The sequence below is a fragment of the Sabethes cyaneus genome, chromosome 3 (assembly GCF_943734655.1).
Source record: "Sabethes cyaneus chromosome 3, idSabCyanKW18_F2, whole genome shotgun sequence".
In the NCBI taxonomy this organism is placed as follows: Eukaryota; Metazoa; Arthropoda; class Insecta; order Diptera; family Culicidae; genus Sabethes; species Sabethes cyaneus.
The window spans coordinates 136807108-136827116 of record NC_071355.1 but is presented as its reverse complement, the minus strand read 5'-3'; the positions used below and the strand labels follow the sequence as shown (position 1 = coordinate 136827116).

Below are 20009 nucleotides of genomic sequence, written 5' to 3'. Positions count from 1 at the left end.
TCGGACGAACCAACATACCGATTGAAAATACCATTAAAAATGACTGCTAAGTAAATAAATTAGAATGTATTCATTCATTCTTTTATTTTAACGAGAAATTCTCAGTCATTAACTTTTCCTCGAAAAGCCCAATTTCGGATACAATTTTTGGACACAAAACAGGAATTCTGTATTTAAAAATGATTCTTGCCAATCTGAACACGGCGGATATATTCTTATGAACAAAATTTTTGATTCAAGTAAAAAAATTTCTTTTGAAGTTTACAAAATCAATGACGACTTATTTCACCTTAAGCTATTTTTAGAACCTTATTGTGCATGATATGTTTTAGCAGTGAAAAAATTATATTAATCTATTACATAGCTCTATTCCCGATTGAAAATGCACGCTTTGAATTTAATAATGTAACTCTACATCACGTGCACTCTGGCGTCTAGCAGTGTCACCATGCAAAAGAAAAGACTTATGCAAAGCGTAAATATTAACTCAAAAATCGAAAGTGCCGCATGATAGGATAGTGTAAATTCGCAGCCTTTTGCCTTCGCCTTTTATTTGCAGAGTGCTGAAATTAGATGGAAATTGTAACACGAATTGTCGGCAATCTTGCTGGACTATGGAGGAATCGCCGGCGTAAGTAATGTTTTGAAGTTAGTGTGTGAATATTTTATTAACATTTTTACCAGTGCAGTGACTAGCAACTATTAACGTCACACAACAAATTGGTATTATTCCAAACGTTCTGTTCAAGTATTTTGCGTTAAAATCTTGTGACTTAAAGTCAGGGATAGCTCCATCACTTTGACACACTCAGTGGACGTTAACTTAGCTACTAATGAGCTACCAGCATTGCAGCAGCGTAAATACAAAAGATACAGCAAAACTTAATTCAGCAAAATTGTAGATAATAGCTAGTTCTAAAATGGCTCATATATAACTTTGGCAAATTTTGTTCGACTGTCAAATGAATCAAAATTGAAACAAAGTGATTGAACCATCCCTGCTAAAAGTCACAATAGCTATACAGTCTACACCATTAACATTACAATTTAAAAGAAACAACACAAAATGTGACTTTGAGTAGCAATGTTCTTGCTTAGAAAACAATAACATAACATCGCAATAGCATGTTTACATTTGTCTAGGGGCCATCCATATACCACGTGGACAGTTTAGAGGGGGGTGGGGGGTATGAAAATGTCCACGCTTGTCCACGGAAGGGGGGAGGGGGTATGAAAAATGTCCACGTGGACAAGTTTTTTTTGACGTAGGACTACGTCTTACTTTAATAGGGTGGCACGTTGGAGAAGCAAAAATGACCGCGACACGACAAAGTGATAGATTTTGAACGCTTATAGCTCAGCCAATTCTGAATATATTTTTATGGTTAGCATACCATTCGAATCACAAAATATCAGCCTTTTGTATAGTTTTTATTAGAAGATTGTATTTTGTATGTAACTTCTGGAATTTCCACGTAAAGTTGAACAATTTTTCCAAATTCCCTACAGTATTCGTTCAATCGTCGCCATAGTTACCATATGAAATTGTTATTAATAACATACAATCAATTTAAGTGAGAAGTGAGTGATTTTGTGCATCTGATTCTACAATGTCTCAATTGCTTCAAGCAAAATATATGCGTAAATACCGCAAGCGAGTCCGTGAGCAGGCATTATCTGGACCAGCAAGAGGCCAGCGTTGACGGTGGCAGTGCACTGTAAATTCTACCATTTGAGAAGAAAAGGAAATCGTAGTGATTCAATGTATTTTGAAGTGGGCAATACATCGTAAGATGTTGCATCGCACGAAATAGCTGGTCCCTCTAACGTTGAAGTGTTGCGTGAGGTGACCGCTCCGGCGCACGTAGAGGCCAGCGTATGGCCTAACGTAACAGGTGAGTCCTATAGAAGCCGAAAAGATGTAAAAATGTAGGGTACGGGATCAGTCATCAAACATTTTCGGCTTGTTTATGGATATACCATTCCATGCTTTCAACTTGCCGGATAGAATATTGTAAAAAATAATGTAGGTTCAAAATATTAATATGTGAAATACTCGCAACCTGTGCTTTATTATCATTGTTCAAATTTGAAAACGACTCCATTGGAAAGGTCTTGCGGGTCAAATCGAGGACCGCTGTGTACTCTAAGCATGACGTTCTTCAGCCCGATTGGACAGCTATTGAAAAGCGATCTGCAAATATTAAGCTAAGTAGTAGCATTAAGTGCAAACGTATACAATTTCCTTTAGTAGGTGCGAATGCTCTTACTGTACACAAGAGTCAAGACGGCACATTTTCTGAAATCGCGTACAAGTATGGCAAGGGACAGGAACAGCAGTTGGTGTACGTGGGAATGTCAAGAGTTACATCGATTGAAGGATTGTACTTGACGAATAACAGAGGTATATTTAAGTTTTACCATGCCAAGGGAACTGCATCACCGAGAATCCAGGAATTACGGACGGAACTTAGGCGCCTGGAAAACCACAAATTGGTTACTTTAGGTACTGAACTTCTATAATTTATATCTAACGTAAGCCATTTTGCTATACTGCTGAGCCTGAACGTACAGAATCTAAACGCACGCACATTCAGCAGATATTTCAACCGATGCGGTTCTCAGACAGGCAGATATCCTTGCGCTCAGCGAAACATGGATGGCCAGTAATGAAGTTATTTCCATATCGAAATTAGTGCCAGGAGCTTTTCCTTACCAACCGGTAAGGAGATGACACCTTGTACCTGATTTTAACGGCTAGTAAGTTTCTGATTAGCCAAATCAATTTTTTTAATAATTGTTACTCTGTAGTGTTAATTCACCACTATCTTAACCAGAGACAATGTGATTTCTTCCCTTGAACCCTTTAAACAATCCAGTTGAAATATTCGGACAAGCGACATCAACTCGATAATGTTGCCACTGGAAATCAGATGTAAGAAAAAGAATGTCATTTATGATTATATCATACATTACCTTAATTCACAGTGTCAAACAGAAATCTTAAATTATCAGCATTATCATGATGTCTGATTTCGACCCCACGCTGCTCTAAATAACGGTTTAGCATGTGCCAGATTGCTTATAATTTACACGACGCTAAGTTCTGCAATATGTAATGTAATGTAATGCTTTTGTAATGCTTACACTATGCTTTTTCTCTACAGCACAAAGTACCCAATCCAATCGTTTCAGTTAATTTTAAACTTTCAAAATGGTTCTTTTCAGAACCATCATAACTGACAATGAAGAGTATTATGATTTCCATTAGCAATCAATTTTCTCATAAGTGTTTTTAGTAAGGTGTGTCTAGATTGGCAACTAGTGGCATGCAATTGTTCCTAACAGTTGCTGATGTTTCCAAGTAACTATGACGACGTACCACAAATGTGCAGGTGGCGACAGAAGCAACATTGAGCAAAAACTAGCAACATATCGCATTCCCAACGTAGCTAAAATTGCCCATTCTAAACGCACCTTTATATTAACTTTGCGTAGTCCTACGTTGAATATGCGTTCGTGCCTTATACACAACCCCTCTGATTTTTTTCATACAAACAATAGAAATTAGAAATATTGAATTATGTTTTATTAGCATTGCAGCATATTAGCATTAACGATTAATCAGTGATTGTTTTTAAGCTCAAATAAAGTAAATATATGAACCGAGCATTATGAAAGGATTCGTCTTCAGAAAATTTTACAAACCACAGCGCGTCGAAAAGGTCTTGTGTTGTGTCAAAGTAGACAGCCAAGCTGAGGTGCTCTAGTTAGATAGGGATACTCTTGACGGAGAAGAATCGTCAAGCGAAAGTCAAACTGAAATGGACTTTCTTGCAGTCGATAATAATTCGCAGTAGATAAGATGACTATGAACAGAAGAATTTAGGTCCTATCCTAACACCTTGCATACGGATTTTAATACGCTGCGGAAATTTGACAGAAAATCCATGGAAAAACTTAAATTTCCGCATTCCGTAAGCATTGTGTAGGGGCCTTTAGACTGGAGCTTCCTTTTACGTAAGCTTTTTCAATAAATACTGCATAAATTAAGTTGAAAACAAAATTTAGCACCATGCATTTGTTTTGTTCAATTTTTCATGAGGAAAAAAATGTCCACGTGGACAAACAGGGAGGGGGGAGGGGGTTGAGTCAATGTCCACGCTTGTCCACGGAGGGGTACGGGGGGGTTGAAAATTGGTATTTTTCTGTCCACGTGGTATCTGGATGGCCCCCTAAAATGCCTGTTTTGTACATTTTTTTTCGTATGCACATATGTATGTTCTAGGGGAGAAACGTCTACAGTGAGACACTTTTTTCCAAAAATTGTGCCCATGATATGGCACAAAAAAAACTGTTTAGACTTCTCGCAGCGGCAACAGTGCAAAAAATGTTGCATATGACGATGGTGGATGATAGATATGGCAACAATGTAATTCCCGTACCGTTGCTTGCTGCAGTACGAGCGATTTCGAAAGTTTCTCATTTTTCGCACAATGAGTGTCCAAAGCTTGTTTATATTTCTCTTTATTTTTGGTCTGTTTCTCATTGCGTGGATGTATTTCTCATTTGCAGCAGCAGTTCTGCTCATTGTGTTGAATGAAAAAAGTTGCACTTTTTGCACAATGAGTGAGGAAATGACAAGCCTGCCAATAGGAATGTTTTATGAAAAATAGTGACCTAGCGGAGTTAGCAAACAATTCGATTGTCATATTTTTTAAAATATTTACTCTTATTAGTGATGCCATGCAGTAATTTTAATTTTAATTTAATATGTATTTTGTTGTTGAAAATCACTTAAAAATGATTGCAACAAAATTTACTTTGACCCTCCCAAGACTAATTTTTGTTGAAAAATATGTTACAAAATCAACAAATTTCTTTCAAACTACATTATGCAATGTAGGTTCACAAACTTGACTTTGCATGAAAATATCATGGATCTTGAATGTTTTATGACGTAGCTATTCCCGTTGACTCACTGTTTCTGTTGTCTCACTGTTGATTACTCTCCCCTATACTTTGTGTTGAGTGCATTACCAGAACAGTTGACCTGACAGCTAGATCCGCTGCAAATAGAAAACATACAATGTCGAAGCTAACATTTTTCTTATTCTTTTTACCCAATTACTTTAATTTTCCAATACGCACTTATAAAACGTAAAAAGTAATAAATCTTTGCATTACGGTAAGTAGCGAGAGTTTCGCGCCCCATTAGAAAACCAGTTAGATTCAAATTCTCGTTCAGAGGTTGACTAGAATTGACGACGGAAGAGTCCCAATTTATGTCTAAAACGCCTAATCTGCAAGTGTTGATGAAGTTTAAAATACGCCGCACGCTTATATAAAGTTTATAAATATTCATTATTACCAGTCCGCTGCAATTCAAAAGTTACACAATATCTGCGAATCACAGGCCCTGGGGGAAAAATTAGGTTCGAATCCGGTCGGAATCCGCACAATAAAGGTTCTCAGCTTCTCATCCAACAACTCCTATTCCATACCGTGGTATCAACCGGTTCACGAGCAGTCTTACTGGAGATAGGGTAATGAATTGCGGTGGAAACCAAGGTCATATACCGATAAGGCACGTGGAAAAGTTTGCCAGCTTTCAGCGCCTAATCCCATGTCAAGGATGGCTCTTGATGATGATTCCATTCAAGGTAGAACATCGTTTCCTTATTCTAGTGAGCGTCGACATTCTCGGTTAGAACCAGTTCAGGACAGCGTTTGGCCCGTAGTGGGCGGCTTAATTAAGAAACGTGTTGTCTCTACACTGTAGCCAAGGTGGCAGTCTCATCACGAGATTTGGTAGGGTGACCCTAGTAATCTACCTAAACCAAATTACTACGAGCAATCAAGAAAATAGAACTCGGAACCTGGAATGGAATGGATCCTTGTTACCTAAAGCTGCATATCGCCGAATTTCGTGGACGGCGAGAGGATGCTGTTTGAACAGCTAAGGAGATTTGTCGCAAAGGCAAGAAGATATGAAGGTTCCATGGCCGGTAAAGCCCCCAGAGCGATGGAGCGTCCTTCGAGCAGGGAGCAGATTTTGTAGTGTCGCGCAGAATGCAGGGTAGAGAGACGGATTGGAAGGCGACAAACGAGAGGTTGTGTTTATTCTGGAAAATTTCCGTATTCAGGATGATAGCCCAAGTAATAATTTCTATGCTATGAAACCGTAGATATTTTGACGTAGAACTACGTCTTACCGTAGGGCAGCGGTTCCCAACCTTTTTTCGGTTCGCGTACCCCCTGACGGATTTCCCTATACTGTTCTGCAGCGAACTAAAGTTTTGGCGAACCCCTGGGGGTTCGCGAACCCCCATTTGGGAACCGCTGCCGTAGGGTGTCAATCCAGAATTTGGAATCAATTGCCACGTCGATTGTTAACGGGGTTTTCGATCAAATGGGCACTTAGCTCTTTTGGACCAATGAAATCCAAGTCCGGATGTATTCTACCAATTTTATTACAAAAAATGGACAACGTTATAATGTTAGAGCTCATCAACCTTTTTCAAGCCATTTTTCAACCTCTAGCTGATAAAACTTCTTTAAAGCATACTGCCCACTCTTCAGAAGGTTTTAAAAGTAAGGTTTAGAATAACAATAATAATGCTGCTTTAAACCGATTTGGATGTAAACTCTATATTCATCGGGAGCATTTTACAAACTCTTTAAAAATAATGTTAAGCGCAAGTAGCTTGTTTACGCTTTACTGAAAGCTGCAATAAAGCGAAGACCCCATTACTAACAAGACTGGCATCTCTGTTATTTTTTTACATAAACAGCGAGCGTCACTATCAGCGCTACTTCTTTTAGCGAAGGTGGTAAATTTTGCAAAAGTGTTAGTAAGCTCTCAAAAATTCTGTATTGGTGTTTGTTCGGCTATGTTGGAATGGCTGTACGAATACAAGTGCTCACTCACACAGATGCATCCAGGGACTACCTTGGCCGGTAGAGCGAGCTACCATCAGTGTCCCGAATGTTGGCAGAGCTGCTAGTCTTCTTGTTACAGACGTCTTCGAATAAAGTCAATTGGATTTTTCGATGGTTCACAGCAAGCCCCAGAAATTGATATAACTTTTCGTCGCGTTCTACAAAGCTATAAAGCATAAATCTTTGATAAATGAGTTAAATCATTCAGCAGATGTTTGAACAAAATATACAAATTCGATTAGTCAATATCACTTTCTGAAAAAATTATTATAGCTGCACTCTAAAACATAAAAACGCATTGATAATAACATCGTTTTACCGAGTCATGCTTTACGTTGATTAAATAACAAAAAATTTGGTTTCAGGGCCAGTGAAAAATGCTAATGCGCCAACATACACCGGATTCTCGGTGTTGGACTCTTTTACTTTTCATAACAGTAACAAAGATCTTGTTTAGTCAGGGTATTACCCTTTCAAAAGCATTATAAAACTAATAGACTTATTGCGGTTTGACAAGTAACCCGAATAAGATCAAATGTGTACCTACTGCTATACCTGAATATTGCTATGCATTCTTATGAGAATACTTAGAGCAGTTTTTTGAGAGACTAGCCGATTGTTCGATCTTACTCGGGGCCCCGTTACTCAGTCATTTGTACTGTTTTTGTAACGAAAACTCTCATGATGCAAGAAACAAAACCCCTTTTTTTTATTTGAATATGTCTACTCCCTTTGTCAGCAGTGATGTTAAAAACTATGCAGAAAAAACTCACGCGTGAGTTTTTCTGTTTTCATAGCAAGAAGCACAAAACTCACACATATCTCTTCCCGCTTGATTACATTCTGCTTTGCTTCAACTGCTACCCGGAGCTATGCACATATACATACAAATTCGTCGTTGAACAGCATAGGCATTCTCTCGTGCGATACGTAACTGTGAGTGAGCGTGAGAGAATGAATCTCAAAATAAATCGTAAAGTTAAACTAAAACACACATTTAAACTACATGTTTATCTAATTCTTATTAGGCTTTTTACTTTCTAGTTAAGAAAATGTCGATTCCCGCGAAGGAAAAATGTAAATTCTGCCAATATGTTTGCCATCTTAATTCATGAATGTGTGCTAGCTTTTTTCGCTGCTGATGTTTTCTCTGGCGGTTAATTCTCTTTCGCTCTCTGATTCGTTGTATGAAATGCCAGCTGTGGAAGAATTAAGCAAAATGCTCTCAGCTGAATTTGGTGCACATCGCATAGCAACAGAGCCAGCGCGTATAATAGCGAGAGAAATTCATATGTGAGTTCGGCGCTTCTGATCAAGGTTGAAATTTCATGGTGCTTGAAATCTCATTGAGTTTTTTGCTGCTATGAATCTTTCAACACTGTTTGTCAGTTCCTCTCACGTTGTGCCCCAATCACTTGTGAATCTGTCTTCTTCTCGGTAATGACTATAAATCGACACAAAGCCTTTTTTACGTTTTTGAGCCTCCCCCTTTTTGATGGCCACCCTATTCCCCCTTTCGGAAATAAAACAACTTGTACAACCGCTATCGTTCCAAATTCAAAAGAAACGCGCCCTTCTCCCCTTGTAAGAGATCGTTTTCCTCTTTTATTAACCTCCCGGTCTTCTTCTATGCCAAAAAACATGTGTTTGACAAACGACGTTTGATGAAGAACAGTCCAGAAGTTTCGGAGCTATGGCGGAACAGACATTTATACTCACGTACATCGTCCCACAAATATCGGTTTCTTCTCAGTTAGCTCCCTTTCTGTCACGTAGCTAATTATGCATCAGTTTATTTTATAAGGATTATTTACCATATATTCGTCCTCGGTGGAACCCCCTCTTTTCTCAAAGTTAGTTGCACAACTCGGTTTAAATGCAAGACAAATGCAACCTCTTTTACTTATTTAGTTCTCTCCCCCTCTTGTTACCGAATCCCCTTTTGTCAAATTCCCAGTGCTGATTCCCTAATGTCAAGGAATATGTGTGCCAAATTTAATAAAGAATTGTCCAGGCATTTGGAAGTTATGGCCTCACCCCTGTAATGACCCTCCTCTTTTGTCAACCCCCTGAGTTATGATTCCCTTATGCCAAGGAACATGTGTGCCAAGTTTGATGAAGAACCGTCCAGGTGTTTCGCAGTGATAGCCTCCCCCTGTCATGAACCACCCCCCCCCCTTTCAGTGCTGATTTCCTTATGTCAAGTATGTAAGCCAAGTTTGGTGAAAAACCGTTCAAGCATTTCGGAGTTATGGCCTCCTTCTCCCCGTTACGATCCCTCACCCCTTATCGGCCAGTGCTGATTCCCTTATATCAAAGAATATGTGTGCCAAGTTTGGTGGAGATTGGACAAGGCTTTCTGGAGTTATGGAGAACATACTCACGCTCACTTTTATATGTATAGATAGAAGAAGCAGAATAAAGATAGATGTTGTAAAGTCAACGGGTTTAATATTGGATATATATGGTATATGCAACCAAAATAATACTTTTGTTTGGTTTTATTGCATCAATTTGAAGTGGTATCCATAAATCGCCGCATTTGTTGGCATTTGTTATTAGATCTTTCATGCAAACAAATGCCTTTTTGAAGCGAAAGATTGCTATGAAGGATATTTTGAATTGCTGCGATAAAACTAAACAAAAGTTACGATTGTTTATATAAAAATACTTTCAGTATTATCTCAAGATGGCGCGACCTAGCAGCACAGAGAACAGACTACCAGCTAATCGACGAGAAGTGTATAAAAGGTTTTTATGTAATCAACAAGTAATCCTTCGATGGAGTACCCCCCGAGCAGTATTTCTGAAGGGCGCCACCGGCAGATTTTACACACAAAGAGTCGATTACTATCTTCAAGCCTGTTAATCTGTTCTCTGTGGTAGCAATCGCAGGTGTAGCAATACAAAATTGATCTTATTCGGGTTATTTGTCAAACCGAAATAAGTCTATTAGTTTTATAACGCATTTGTTGCAACTTGACCAAGCAAATTATGTGCTACTGTTACGAAGAGTATATAGAGTTGATCACCGAAAACCTATTTATTATGCTACACCATGTTGTTATTCTTGCATTTTTTCTTGGCTCTAAAACAAAAATTCTAGCTATTTCATCAAAGTAAGTTGCCAAAATGAAGTTATTAACGATGTGTTTTCACATTATAAAACGCAGCTTATATAATTTTGGTTGAAACTTGCGTCAACTAATCAAATTTATTTATTTTGACTAAACGGCTTGTTTACTAAATCTGCACTATTTTGATAGCGCGTTCGTTCTAGCAACCTATCTCACGAACAGGCACTATAAAATTTGATGCGCAAATGTTGTTTAACTCGAAAACTGTAAATTTGCCCTTTCAACGAAAGCATAGCCCTTGGCTATGCCCTTTCAAACAAAGCAAGTAAGTTGGCCAGTTTAACGTATTTAACAAAACTTTTTGCTTTATGGAAATCAAACAACCCTTATCAAAATTTGTCTTGTTTTGGCTGACATAGTTGTTAAAATAACAAAAAGTAATATCAAAATTTTACTCCTTTAAAACCAAACGAATAACAAATTGTGTTATTTGAATAACGAAACACTAACATGACTAACATTCAAAATCTGGAATAACATATTTTAGAATTTATTAAGGTATTGAATATCAAATGCTGTATCATATGAGATAATAAAAACTCATTTTATAAAATACTAGCTGACCCGACAAACTTCGTATTGCCACAAATTAAACTGTGTTGTACATAAATCGTGAATCTCGGATGACTTTTGTCTCGTGTTTTGCAAGTTTCTGGGTAGTTCATGGGTGTTTTAATATACAAATTTTGCTCACAATAAAGTAGAAAACAACTCCCCCCATTGCTTAGCCTGATAAAATAAAGCGGATAGCATTTAAATATTCGCCATCATTACAAACCATTTCGCCGAATACCATTTTGCGGAACACCAATTCTCGGTTGACTATAACGCGGAATATAGAGTTTCGTATAATACCATTCCGCGAAAAACCTTACGCGGGATGTACCATTTCACGGAAAATGTTTTCGTGGAAAGTACCATTTCGCAGGGGTGACCCAATTGAAGGAAAGTAATAGAGGTCAGTAGATCTAGGAAAATAAATAAACCTAGATAAAGGTGATCTCTACCGGGGGCTGCCCCGCCCCGCAGTTGCCGGTGCTTCCGACGACAGGTCGCAGGTAACACTCCCGGCCTGCGGCCGCCTCGCCCTGAATCATCTAATGTTGCTATTGATAGTTTTTGGTGGTCTTGTTATTGATTAATGTTTTATGAAAGATTCTAAAATTTCTCGAGTTCGAATATTTTTTGAGTTACGCAAAAATTTCTGTTTTATTTGTATGAGTCCTTATCCACCTACCACAGGGGTGAGGGGTCTCAAACCATCATTAAAAAAATTCCTGCTTCCAAAACCCACCACATGCCAAATATTGTTCCATTTGATTAATTAGTTTTCGAGTTATGAGGAAATTTGTATTTCATTTTTATAGGAGCCCCCCCTCCTAAACTGGGCAGGGATCTCAATTCACCATAGAAAAAATTATTGTCTCCAAAAACACCATCATGTAAAATTTTGTTCCATTTGCTTGATTAATTCTCGAGTTATGCAGAAATTTGTCTTTCATTTGTATGGGAGCCCCCCTCTTAGTGAGAGGAGGGGTCTCTAACCATCATAAGAATCTTCCCCGGCCCCAAAAACCCTTATTTGCAAATTTTTACGCCGATCGGTTCAGTAGTTTTCGATTCTATAAGGAACATTCGGGTAGACAGACAGAAATCCATTTCTATAGGTATAGATTTGTAAGGGAGCCCCCCCTCTTAGTGGGGGGAGGGATCTCTAACCATCATAAGAACCTTCCCTGGCACCAAACACCCCTACATGCAAATTTTCACTCCGATCGGTTCAATAGTTTTCGATTCTATAAGGAACATAGAGCAGACGGAACTCGATTTTTATAGGTATAGATTTGTATGAGAGCCCCCCCTCTTAGTGAGGGGAGGGGTCTTTTGCCATCGAGAGAACCTTCCGTAGCCCCAAAACTCCCTACATGCAAATTTTCACGCCGATCGGTTCAGTAGTTTTCGATTCTAAAAGGAACATAGGGACAGACAGAAATCCTTTTTTATAGGTATAGATATCCAATGTCATAATTAGATAATAGTACAATCAGTTATTAAACTAATCTTACTACCAATGTTTGAAATACCTACTCAATAACAAAATGTGTTATCAATATATCTCCAAACTTACTGAATAACAAAATATACTGTTATACTATATAGTATAATGCTACACCAAAGTTTAACCGAAGTGGGCGCACGTAATGATACGTTAAGCATATACTAACTTGTAGGATTAAAGATACTAATGAGTTCTCGATTTTGGCACCTAAATTCAAACAAATTTCAAACAAACTTGACCCTTATGGGACCACTCATTCCATCAAAAAAGTCTACCGCTGGGAAATCGATTATTTTTCCCATCCTCAAGCATGTTTATGATGATAAATTGGAATTGTACATTTAAGGATCAAACACGCGTCATTGATTTCTGGGATTTTAAAAGCAGTTTTTACGTTAAAAACAAAAGGTATGTTCACAATAGATTATCATAATGTTCTGACATACTCAAAGAACGCATTGATAAATTTTCGGTAGCATATTTTTTGTTTTAACCATAAAAACTGCTTTTGAAATCCCAGAAATCAATGACATATGTTTGAACCTTAAATTGTACCGAAATGATGATTCTAAGCATACAGCCTATATTTGTAAGCGATGCGAACTACTATAGCGTTATCAAAAAACCATGTTTTGGGATCATTTCAAAACTTAAATGAAAAATCATTTGATTATTTATTTATTTGTGCCGGTCTTATCGCCCTACGCCTAGTGCAAAATGATCCGAAAAACACATTGTAATGATAGATTTGATTTCATTTTGTTGGAGTGTAAAAAACTAATATCTCAATATATTGTTAATTCTAGGAGCACAACATGAAACTGAAAATCTGCACAATCGCACTAATTCGAACAATGGAAAACTCACCGAAGCTCAGATTACAAAATACCTTCAGCAAAACCCTGAGTTTCTGGATGCGTTTATTATGGATGAAATTCAATTGGAGCGAGTTGAAAGATGGATGATACGAAAAACTCAACGAATTCGGAAAATTCCTCAACAGACAGGAAAAAACGGGCGAAAAACTAGCCTGAGTCGCTGGAAATTTTGCGTGCATGCTGACAAACGACAAATGCTTCAAGATCTAATAAATTCTTTGCAACTTAAGCCCACAAAAATGCACGTATTATGGGAGCTAGCTTCTTGTATATGCTCTGCGGTGAACGCTGATGGGTTTCGTCTTTATCTAACAGACACAGAAGCAGAATCTCTACATCTTTGTCTAAGTAACAATTTTATTGATGAAAATGGTGATCCAAAACCGCTGCGAATGAAGTCAGACGCAGCCATTCCAAACTATGTAGCGAGAAATAGAGAGCCAATTCGCTTCTCTAAGGGAGACTGTGATCATCGATTTGAACAAACGATTCTAGATAAGGTAATAGACTAAAATAAAATACTTCACCCATACGTATTACAAGTGACAATTTTATAGGGCGAAATGGCACATGTAATGTGTCAACCTATTGTTTATCCTGATGGATCATTAGTTGCAGTTCTTGAGTTGTGGCGTCGTGACTGCGGTTCTCCTTTTTACGAGGAGGATGAAGAAATAGGATGCAGTTATCTTGTCTGGGGTGGCATTGCTATACATTACGCTCATTTAAATTTACTTGGATTAAAGCAGCGAAAACTCAACGACTTTCTTTTAGCGGTTGTCAAGTCAATTTTCCAAGATATGGTGAGCATGGACATGCTGGTTTCAAAAATAATGAACTTTGCTCAGAGACTAGTGGATGCAGATCGCGCATCCCTGTTTCTTGTAGATCAAAAAAATAAGGAGCTATATGCCACAATTTTCGACGTTGGCTGTGAAGATAAAATTCCGAATGGAGAAAATGGCAATGAAAACAGCACAGTACCAAAGGAGATCCGGTTTCCTATAGGAACAGGCATAGCTGGACAGGTTGCCATGACGGGAGAAATTTTAAATATTATTGATGCCTATGCTGATTCGAGATTCAATCGATCTATCGATCAATTAACAGGCTATAAAACGGAATCAATTTTGTGCATGCCTATCTTCATACGAGGGACTGTTATCGGAGTTGTGCAAATGATCAACAAGCGTACAGGCTATTTTAATAAGGAAGATGAAGAAGCATTTGAAATGTTTGCAGTCTACTGCGGATTAGGTAATTATAAGATTCATACTTTGATCGCATAATCTATATATCTCAACATTCGACAGCTTTACATCATGCAAAACTATTTGACAAAATCCGGCGCTCAGAACAAAAATATCGTGTTGCTTTGGAAGTACTAAGTTATCATAACACTTGCTCAGAACAAGACGTAGACCAATGTCTTACAGTTGGTATTCCTAAAAGAATACCTGGCATCGATTCATATGCCTTTAGTCCATTTGAAATTAATGACTTTCAGAAGGCTTTATATAGTGTTTATATGTTTAAAGATTTATTCGGCTTAAGCCGATTCGACAAGACTAATTTGATACGATTTACACTAACTGTTAAAAAAAACTATCGGCGAGTACCATACCATAACTGGACACATGGGTTTTCGGTGGCGAACACTATGTATAGTATTATAAAAAATTGCGGATCCATTTTTCGACCAAACGAGGTAAGTATTTGTCTTACTATTAATAGATTAATAAGCTATGTAACTCAAATCGCCCAAAAAAATTTCTTGTTTATTTTTTTAAACTTGTTTAATTTTAAACAACGTATTTCTTTTCCTGAGCGAACAAGTGATCCACTTTTACTCTCAAATTTAACTTTTTATAAAGGTTCGCCAAAGTTTTACTAAGGTTTGAAAACTGAGCAAACCTCTATATATTTGGTGGTAAATAACCATCCAGCTGTATTCAAGTGATTCCAAACAGTTCCTGTTTCTGTGCAAGCAAAATTGCATGTAATTAGCTGTTACCTGATTGCCAATAATTTCGGAAATCTTCGCCTAAATACTTAATCAGAGTACACTGAAGTCGCTTTTTACGCGGTTTTCACGCGAATTTCGGAATTTACGTGGTTTTTTTTACGCGAATTTCGGAATTTACGCGGTTTTTTTTACGCGAATTTCGGAATTTACGCGGTTTTTTAACGCGAATTTCGGAATTTACGCGGTTTTGATTTACGCGGGACGTATCCTTCGCGTAAAAAGCGACTTGTATTTGATTATTATTGATATAGGAAAAAGTGAATATACAGTTCGCGGCTTGATCAGCTTTTAATAAAATGTATTCTCTTCCGTTATGGTTTGACTACCTACAACTAGTTTGAAGAAATTACAATCTTCTATAAAAATCACTGTTTGACTATTAAAACTAATCAAGAAGAGGAATGGTATGCTAATTTTGAAAGTTTTTATAATAGTGAACGTATCTGGTTCAAAGTTAGTTTTAATATTAACAACCATGTTTACAGTCAGCATTTGAAATATTGTAATTTTTCCGGATAATAATACTTTAATAAAATCATAAATCAATCAGAGGATGTAAAAAACTATTTCCCTGAGAAAAAATTTTTTGATTGTAAATTTTCCGTGGAATGACACTTAATATTTATTAGTATTTCCCAATCTGTATCAAAAAATGAACAATAGGATCGAATAGACTCTGCTAACGCGCGTTTCTTGACTACTGCTCTTAGTGATATCAACTTTTTCTAAAATAATTGTATATTATTTGTGAGCGGTTTAGCAGATTTGCAGTCGAATTAAAAGGAATTTCTCTAAATTTTTCTCTTTGACCTTTTTCTACCTTTTATCACAAAAATATTAAAAATAGATATATAAAACAAAGTTATTTCTAAATGAAGTTAAGTTTACACAAGAATAAAAAAAAGTAATATAAAATAATAAAGTTAACTTTTAATGGGCAGCGGTTCTTTCAATTGAAATTACTCACCTGATTCACCAGATTGATGCTTGCTTCGACATATTTGCAATCATATATGCAGTCATATCCACCAAATTACGATGAACGTTTACAGATTAAATAGAAAATAAATTAAGATTCTTGGCACGTACAGTTGGCTTTATTTTTATAAACGCTCTTCATTATTGTAGCTGCAGCGTGGATCTTGCAGTTTGCTACCGTAGCGTTGAGGGTCATTTTTCAACCTATCGGCATATCAATTAAATTCAATGGTGTCAGTGTTATGTGACATACCTATTTTATTATCCATTGTATCTTCTCGTGTAAGTTTTAATTGTGTTTCGAAAGGACAATTGATAATAAATGTAGGGAAAAAGAAAATTACTTGTGAAACCACTACAAATGCCAGAGACGAACCTAGATGTAATGTATTCTAAAAAAAACTCCAAATGTTTGGCTCTGCCTCACAATTCATTTTTTCCCATCTTCAAATTTTAAGGTTCAAACACGTGTCATTGACTTCTGGAATTTCAAAAGCGAGTTTTATACTCGAAAAAAAAACATTATCATTTTATTCTTTGCGTCTGTCAGTCACAATGATAAATTTTCGTAAACATAAAAGCTGCTTTTTAGATCCCAGAAATCAATGACACTTGTTTGAACCTTAACCGAGATTTTTTTTTATTTTGTATTTGGTACCTATTGAACATTTCTCTGTTCAGACAGTAATAACGTGAACATCAACCATCATAGCCATTATAGCTACTCAAACTATAAATATCTCAATTTGTTATTACAGTGTTTGGCACTCTTTATTGGCTCCTTATGTCATGATCTTGATCATCGCGGAAAAAACAATAAATTCATGCTGGATACCGAGTCTCCATTGGCCGCTATTTATAGTACGTCTACAATGGAACACCATCATTTCAATCAGACCGTCACTATCTTACAACAAGTACATTAATAAACCACCTTTTCCCGATATTTGTTTTACTACAATCTCTTCGTATTTCAGGAAGGTCATAACATCTTTAGTAAACTTAGCAGCACCGAGTACAAACAAGTTTTAAGTCTTATCAAGCACTGTATTCTTGCTACCGACTTGGCACTATTTTTCCCAAATAAAGAGAAGCTTAATGCGTTAGTGGATAATGAGACATTCTCATGGACTATCTCAGAACATCGTATGCTCATTCAGGCAATTGCAATGACCGGAGCTGACTTGTCTGCCTCTGCTAAACCTTGGGAAGTTCAAACAGAAACAGTTAAGGTTTGTGTCGATATCTGTGATACTATTGCTATTATATGCATATGATAATTGAGAATTTTTGGTAGGTCATATTCGCCGAATTTTACGATCAAGGTGACGAAGAAAAGAAAGCAGGTCGCAAACCAATCCCTATGATGGATCGTGATAAGCCAGGAGAGCAAGCGGCGTCTCAGTTAGGTTTTCTAACTGGAATATGTATTCCGTGCTACACACTTCTCCATAGATTGATTCCGGAAACACAACCAATGCTAACCATGTGCAATGAAAACTTGGCAAAGTGGCAGGATATTGCCAAAGGAATACGAAAATTCGACCAATGAGGAAAGAAATGACAAATCACCTAAATTACTTATGTAACATTAGTTTACGTAAACTAGAAATCCATATGTATTTTTTTTATACTCCGAAAATACCCAAATTATTGGTTTTAATCGAGGACAGGACATTTTGGTGGTTTTCTTTCAAAATTTGCTACGGAAACGGAAAGTGTTTCCAAGAATGTTTAAATTTCAGCTGCAGTTTATGATAAGAAGCCACTTCTCCTATTTGAGCACTAATTACACAAAAATATAACCAATGAGGCCGAATTACACTTACACTTCAAAGTTTGTTCAATGTCAACCCCAAGTGGCCCAAGATCGAGTTGCATGGAGACTGCTTAAGGGGGCATAGTACTTTTTACACCATATTTTTTGCTTTTTTCAAACACTTTTTTCTCGATAACGCGAAAAGCGAATCGATTCGGATTTTTTGCATTTTAAACATTGCATTTTATACTAATAGGTACTAGGTACTAGCTGATCCGACAAACCTCGTATTGCCACAAGTTTAACTGTGTTGTACATAAATCCTGAATCTCGGATGACCTTTATCACAATCTTGAGTTTTGCAAGTTTCTGGGGAGTTCATGGGTGTTTTAATATAGGGGATTGTCCCCTGTTGTGAAACGGCCTCGGTTGTGAAACACCCGTAATTTTTAACGTTTTTATTATCCTAGTGCAGTCAAGTTACAACCAACGTCTAGTCTGATGGTAATATAACTTTTGAGCAAACAATGGTCAAACTTCAACATTTACAATGCTTTGTAGGAAAAGTGTTTGAAAAAACATCCAAAAAAATTTTTTCGTATGTTTTGCAATTGATTATTTTGTGTACCAAAAGGAATAAAAAAGGTAAGGTGAAGGCATACAATCCTAGTTTTGCACCTCTATTTCATCACACAGACAAATTTTAGGTGAAATAATTGACTCAAAAATTATTATATTAGGGTCATTCCACGGGAAATTTAGTCAAAAATTTTTTTCTCTTCGAAATATTTTTTTTACGTTCTTTGTCCAAAAAAAAATCGACACGTATTTTTTTATTTCGATGTTACTGTTGGAATTCGCTAGATATGATTTTTTAAAGTATTGTAATCCGAAAAAATTACTATTTTTTAAACGCTGATTGTAAACATACCCAACAAACACCGAAGCTGAATTAAAATGCTACTGATTTGGTCACAGCTGATTTAACTCTGAATACAGGTGGTAGACGCTGAATAAATTTAAGCGAAGGCCTCTGTATTCTATAAATGATTAAGCAGCCAACCAATGCGCTGTAAATCAGCTGCTTCACATAATAGTGTCACAAGCAGATTAGGCGCATCTTCAACCTCTCCACAACCCGTCAACATTCTCAATAATTGTGCTATACTAGCTGAATAAACGATTTGTCATCTTAATAAACAGCCCTCCCACGAAACATTTATGCGCTGATCTAATATTTTAGTAGCCATTATTATTCAGCCATAGCTAAATATGCATCGAATAAAATTTATGTAAACAATTCTACAATACTTAATCAGCCGAAATTGGAGAACTTATACAGCCTATTTCGCTTGAGGCGGAAAAAACGCTTGTTAAGCGATTATATCGCCCTTTATATAACCTCCGTGCGCCTTGTTTCCAGCTTTGCGCAAATTGGTTATTTAAAAACGCACAAAAGCCTCTATTAAGCTCCATTGCAGCTTCGAAAACAGCTATTAGCAAGCCCGAAGCTTGATAAAATCACCAAATTTACATGTTTAAGAGCTGAAAAAAGGTTTTTATTTCTAATACTAAACCATAGTTCAGCCACAGGTAGAATAAATTCAGCTATAAAAGCGTTTGATCAGCCTGAAATTGTTACTTGGGTAGCTGCTTTCAAAGCTGCAATGGAGCTTAATAGAGGCTTTTGCGTGTTTTTTAAATAACCAATTTGCGCAATGCTTACGCAATTCTATTTTTAGAACGAGTCATAGTTTTGCAATGCTTTTTCAGTCGCTTAATCAACGTCTCATCAACCTTAATGCAGCCAAAAAATGATCTATTTTTAAATTTCAAAAATGGAACGCGTCATTTTTATTTTGCTTTGACGTCATAAGCTATATTTTAAATTTCGAATAACTTGAATTCGTATATGCAAGCTAATTAAAAATGCATGTCGTCATCTTTCGGGAATTGAACCGCCATCTTCTGAAATTAAAAACTTTCCAATTAAATTCTACTATTTATATTTATTCGTAACAGATACGTATTTCGTCTACGACATGTAGGCTTCATCAGTGTCTGTTTTCGAAAAATCTTGTACACTGGGTCGCCTTAAACCAACTCGTAAACAGCAAGAGGAATTGCTGTTTACGAGTTGGTTTAAGGCGATCCAAGCTGCATAAAGTAAACACTCAAATGGTGTTTGACCAAGCGATGTTTAAGCTACTTTAAGTTTTCCAAACCAGCT

The 20009-nt window shown here is 36.9% G+C and overlaps 1 protein-coding gene across 1 annotated transcript; it reads left to right on the top strand.

Moving 5' to 3' along the window:
• Positions 1-573: 573 nt before the first annotated feature.
• Positions 574-17572, top strand: LOC128740180 (probable 3',5'-cyclic phosphodiesterase pde-5). The gene is made up of 7 exons (XM_053835709.1): positions 574-631; positions 12945-13516; positions 13574-14273; positions 14330-14724; positions 16779-16937; positions 16998-17252; positions 17318-17572. Exons 1-7 carry the CDS (start codon positions 574-576, stop codon positions 17570-17572), a joined length of 2394 nt encoding a protein of 797 aa, XP_053691684.1.
• The last annotated feature ends 2437 nt before the right edge of the window (positions 17573-20009 follow it).

Excerpts from the sequence above, each read along its gene's own strand:
- LOC128740180 (XM_053835709.1), top strand. The coding sequence starts at position 574 with ATGGAAATTGTAACACGAATTGTCGGCAATCTTGCTGGACTATGGAGG. Across the intron at positions 14,274-14,329 it reads TGCAGTCTACTGCGGATTAG|CTTTACATCATGCAAAACTA; the intron begins GTAATTATAAGA and ends AACATTCGACAG. Across the intron at positions 14,725-16,778 it reads CCATTTTTCGACCAAACGAG|TGTTTGGCACTCTTTATTGG; the intron begins GTAAGTATTTGT and ends TTGTTATTACAG.